The following is a 5,292-nucleotide window of genomic DNA, read 5'->3' as shown; positions in this document are numbered from 1 at the left end:
GTTTGATGGCAAGTAAACAAGAAGTCATGTTCTCTCTAGTGTGTAAAGGAGAGTGGATGTTGAGTTGCTAAATAAGCACTTTGATTGGCAAATAAGTTGCAAACTAGGTGTCCATGACTTTGTGTATAAATCCTCTCATAGGCAAAACAAATGACATGATAGAAAAGCACATTATGCCAAATTCACAAATTTAATCATGTTTGTGTATATACAAATTTCTTGGCATGATTTTGGCCTCTTACTTCACTAATCTTACATCCAATAACTCAATTCAAGCCATGCTAGTTTCAGAGATACACACACACACACACTCTCTCTCTCTCTCTCTCTCTCTCTCTCTCTCTCTCTCTCTCTCTCTCTCTCTCTCTCTCTCTCTCTCTCTCTCTCTCTCTCTCACACACACACACACACACACACACATCTAGTTATGCATTCTCGCAGAAATGTATCATAGTCCGTGCCTCATCCATTGATTTAGAAAGTCTATAATGAACAATTTAGTACCACACATTACCCCCCAAAAAATAAAAACTACTTGTTTGTGTGCATGTATGAGAACATATCTACATATACACCTAATCATAATTTTAATAAATAAATATAAAAGCGGTAACATAAGAAGGAAATTTATATTCCTTACAATGTACTTGTAAAATGACATTTTGCGGTTGGGTAACCCAGTCTTTGTAGGCAAATAGATTGGTCAATTTTTGTAACTCTTTTGCTTCACTTCACTAAAGTGTTTTACTTAACCCCTACTCTTGCCATGCAAGCCTTGTGATTAAGTCAGTTTTTTTAATTTTCATAAATTCTATAAAGATTCATATTGATTTTCTATGACAAAAAATATATATAACAAGCCATAGGCGTATCAATTGCTTATGGTGAGTCCGATCTGTTAATAAATTCCTTTTTTAGGCATGATATTTAAATAAGTAGTTTTACATACAAACTAAGTAAAGCATCATGACTAGGCAATTGACTTCATAATCCTGGCCATGTCCTTTCCTCTCAATTCCCCAAGGTCAGATGATACCACCTCGTCCCCTTTCAAGAATTTTCTTTCTGCATGTCACTGCACAAATATGTTACAAATAATACAATTGTTGACTGTTGCTCGTAGTCACTGCTCAAATATGTCACATATTTTGGGCACTGAATTGCAGAGGAACCCACATATGATATACATAACACGATGTACGATCATTGCTAATTACACGATCCCAGGTTCATCGGCTACCCTTCTTGAGCCTCTGCTCAATGATCTCGATGTTAATTGACGTCTGGTCATGCGTGTGACAGCATTCCAGTATGAGGGCGCCTTGGTTGCGATCCTCCACAGCACGCAGATCGCATACAATCCCCCGAAGATGATAAACAGCCCAGCAAACCTGCTCAACTGTAAGTGATCAGGAGCCATGTTGGGTTTGCAGTCCCCATTTTTAACCAGGTACTTATCCTTCAGCTTCTGCAGATCCCCATTTTCAGCCATCTCCAGGATCCCCTCTGATATCTTCTTCGTCAAGGATGATAAATTCTTGCTCACGGCCTGCAACAAAGATTCATTTTGCTGTCAATATAGCTTTCTGGGACCTCTATGTATATCAAATGTACACTTTGATGGAGTTTTCATGCTTGCTAGAATGAATGCATCTACTGATGTCAAGTGTGGACCCTATTCTGAGAGTTCTCATTTTGGCCATTACAGGAGTGGCAATGGCGCATTGCTGCTGGTCGATTAATCAAACAGGCTGCGCTTACAGGAGAATTCGTGATCGCTTACAGTAGTGGCTATGACAGTACAGTAAGTTACTGATCACTTATTCAAAGTCAAGCTTGAGCCTGCAATTATAGGAAGAGTGATTTTCACTGCGGTTATAAGGGCAGTCACTTAAACAATGTGATCATTTATGGTAGTTACTTCTGATCACTTATTCGAACTAAAGCTTGAGGCTGCACTCAAAGGAGGACTGTTCATCGCTTGGTGAAGGCCATCTTGGCGTAACACGGAGTCATATAACGGGCAGTGACTCTAACATTAAATATGATGCTTTGGCAGTCTCTGCCACTGCATTGCATTCATGGTTGTAATGTAGACTTGCTCCATTCTTGAACAGCCTTGGAGAAGTGCTTAATGCAACCTTGTCTCAAACCAATGCAGTGCCTCTGGCCATGTAATACTTCTTTGAGCCAAAGTTGATTGGGCGTGGCTGCCTCCATTAATGAGGCAAATAGATACTCACCTAAGGCATGAGAAATTGCCACTGTGGCTAACCGCAAGACATAGACAAAGCCAACACTCATACAGCAAGTTATAAAGGGAGTTCGGCAACTTACAAAGCCAAATCCACCAAAGTAGGCAATCTGATCGCCTGCTTTAGTTAAATCATTGCAGTGCTTCTGCAGTAAAATTTGCACGTAAGGGGTTTCATCCAGAACAGCTGCCACATTACTTTGACCTGATTGTAAAGCTTTCACATAGTCTTCTTGAGAAGCATATGTCTTTAATCTCCGCTGTGGGAAACCCAACTGCCTTAGATAGTCTCCCAGAAATGACCCGCTTTGATAACCAACAAGCTTAGTGTTACTCTTTAGCAGGGCTTCATAGCTTTGAATGGTAGGAAAGAGCTGCTGAGCAGAAAGCTGGGATGCCAAGCTTGCTGTGTAGCTAGAGTAGAAAATTAGTGCAGTGAACAGCCAAGCAACAGTAACGATGCGTCCTGTATGTGTTCTTACATACTCCTCTGCATCAAACATATCTCAGCATTAGTCTCTTGTGATCAGGTCCTGGTTGTAAGAGTAAAAGGCAAAATGGGTGAGACATTGAAGGCTTGAAACGAGTACTTACGCTGAGAAAAAAACACGCACAGTGATGTAAACCTGATCCAAAAATTTCTTTAGAAACAGTATGAGAAGGAGCATGCAAATCGTGTGAAATATGTTGTGCAGGTTGCTTCAATCCGAATACATATTTAATTTTACCCTAACAGATACAGTTCAAGATCTGTCTTTGTAAGTTGAATTGCTGAAATTGAAACTAGTTATTCACTTGTATACTGTGGCTTTGATTCAGCTTATATTAATAGTCTGATTAAAATTCACTTTGAAAATAAGGATTTATAACACACCAATAGGCATTGAGGAGCCGTTGCTTGTGTGAAACCGGGGAGTTTAAAGGAGAATGAACTGAGCGCTGAGCTTCAATTCCTAGGCTGCCATTGAAAGGCGGTTCCATGGTGGTATTCTCATCGACGCCAGTGTGGTCATTGTTGTTGCTATTCTCCTCATTGGGATGAGAAGGCACCTCATGAGGGCTTCTCTCACAAATGCGGCGCGGTTGCATACTATCTGTTCTGCTGCAGCTCGTGTTTGATGTTGGTGAACCTCTCATGGTCCTAGAATCAACAGGTTCAGGGTTGGGACGAGATCTGTGCTTGCCATGCCTGGAATCCTTCATGAATTCTGGGTTCTTGTTTTCCAGGATGTAAAGCAGCATCCCAGTGGAAAGGAAGGCACATCCTATTACCAGCCATAGCTGCAATGAGAAGGGATGCAGGAAGTCCCACATGGTGGTGGGCTTCCCATGTGTGAGAGGTACCACCATCACAAGTGAGGACTGAATGTAAGGCAGAGTGAAGTCCACCTTGTCCATTCGATCTCTGTTGATCGTAAGGTCCGCCACAATGACGTCTGCATCCTGATGATTGGGATCAATTCGATAGCACAGCAAGATGTTAGAACTAAATCATCAGAGCAATATATTTAAACATTAAGACATTTAAACAGATGATCCAAACACCTTCAATTTTGAAAGTTACAGCCTACAGGTTTCCCCCAGTGCTTTGAACGACACTTCTCAAATGTAGAACTAAAATGAAGTTATATTTTGTCAATTTCAAACTTCCTGGCAGCTGCTCTATAAACTTCGCAGTTTGGTCAACATAAAACCTTGGTTTTTTCGTGAACAATAGATCAAAGCCACTCTCTCTCTCTCTCTCTCTCTCTCTCTCTCATATATATATATATATATATATATACACACACACACACGCGCACGCACGCACATATGCATGCGCATGCACAAGGATGTGTATGCAGCATGTGCACATACACACAAGAAGTTTTGACAGTTGTCTGGGAAAAGGGGTTTTTTTCCCTTCTTTTTCCATACAATGTTCAACATCATGATCTGCTGTTGAGCAGGCATCGCATACCTAGGTAAATGCAGTTGGGGGTTGCCCACCCCCACCGATGTCCGGCAGCCCGATACCTCCACCCACTAGGTGTGGTGTCCCCAATGGGGATTCTGCTAAAATTACCAGTGAAACCCCTCCCCCTCCCCTTCCCTCTCCCTCCGCCCCCCCCCCCCCCCCCGCAACACACACACAGAAAATCCACAGACACAGAAACACACATTTTGGGTGAAACCAATGATCCCCTGCTAGCAATTCGTTAGCGCAATTGATAACGCCATGATGACTATTACCAGCATCACAAAGTTTATATCACAAGCATGGACACAGGCAATTAGAGCAGGGAGAGGCACTGACCCCATTGTGAACCATGTTGACCATGCCGTTGTAGCTAGGGGTGGAGAGACCGTCGCCGTGTCCAACAAAATGAAAGGCGGGTCGAGGGTGAACGCGGGACATGGCTTCGAGGAAGACTTGGACACAGAAGCCATCGAACGTGGTGTTGAGGGGGGGCTTATGATGAGGGGGGCCTGACCAGTTTAAGAACTCCTCGAAGCCGACCTTGTATGGGATCAGGACGCGGAGCGGAGGGGCGGAAGAAGAAGAAGAAGAAGCTGCTGCTGCTGCTATTAATGGCGATACTGAGAGACCTGCAAAAAGTGACAAGGAGAAGAAGACGATGATGATGACGAAGACGGAGAGAGGCGTCTGCGCCATCTGCCGAACTTATTCCGCAGTAGGTTTTACGGTTTTACCAGCTTTCCAAAAGGCAATAACGATTATTATAGGCGGCTTCTGTCGATTGTAGGGTCAAGATGCGGCTAGGGACACGTCACACTCGCCGCTGCTGTAGGCGCAGGGCCCAGTCTATTGAAAAGCTTGGAATTGTATTTTAATTTTAAAATTTAAATTTAATTGTATTTTAGTTTTAGCAAGCTTTTCAAAAGAAATAACGATTAATGTAGGCGCAGGGCGCAGGCGGCTTGTGTTGACCTGAACTTCTATGGATTTTTGTACGGTAAAGTTGCGGGACCCACGACATACAGGACACGTCGGGCACGTCACGACTTACAGATGGTCCCATCTATATCTAGGTAAT

General features: G+C 42.9%; 1 protein-coding gene across 1 annotated transcript; it reads right to left on the bottom strand.

Annotated features, from left to right (window-relative positions):
- Positions 1–881: 881 nt before the first annotated feature.
- LOC148012026 (glutamate receptor 3.3-like) lies at positions 882–4,948 on the bottom strand. Its single transcript, XM_087669510.1, has 5 exons — positions 4,551–4,948; positions 3,129–3,697; positions 2,849–2,880; positions 2,338–2,744; positions 882–1,549 (listed from the first exon to the last, which is right to left on the bottom strand). Exons 1-5 carry the CDS (start codon positions 4,908–4,910, stop codon positions 1,214–1,216), a joined length of 1,704 nt encoding a protein of 567 aa, XP_087525636.1. The 5' UTR covers positions 4,911–4,948; the 3' UTR covers positions 882–1,213.
- Positions 4,949–5,292: the final 344 nt, after the last annotated feature.

The sequence above is a fragment of the Lygodium microphyllum genome, chromosome 27 (assembly GCF_053477565.2).
Source record: "Lygodium microphyllum isolate KBCC chromosome 27, Lygodium_microphyllum_v1.1.10, whole genome shotgun sequence".
Lineage (NCBI taxonomy): Eukaryota > Viridiplantae > Streptophyta > Polypodiopsida > Schizaeales > Lygodiaceae > Lygodium > Lygodium microphyllum.
This window is presented reverse-complemented; position numbering and strand designations above follow the sequence as displayed.

Excerpts from the sequence above, each read along its gene's own strand:
- LOC148012026 (XM_087669510.1), bottom strand. The coding sequence starts at position 4,910 with ATGGCGCAGACGCCTCTCTCCGTCTTCGTCATCATCATCGTCTTCTTC. Across the intron at positions 3,698-4,550 it reads TCAACATGGTTCACAATGGG|GATGCAGACGTCATTGTGGC; the intron begins GTCAGTGCCTCT and ends CCCAATCATCAG. Across the intron at positions 2,881-3,128 it reads CGGCTCCTCAATGCCTATTG|GTTTACATCACTGTGCGTGT; the intron begins GTGTGTTATAAA and ends TTTTTGGATCAG.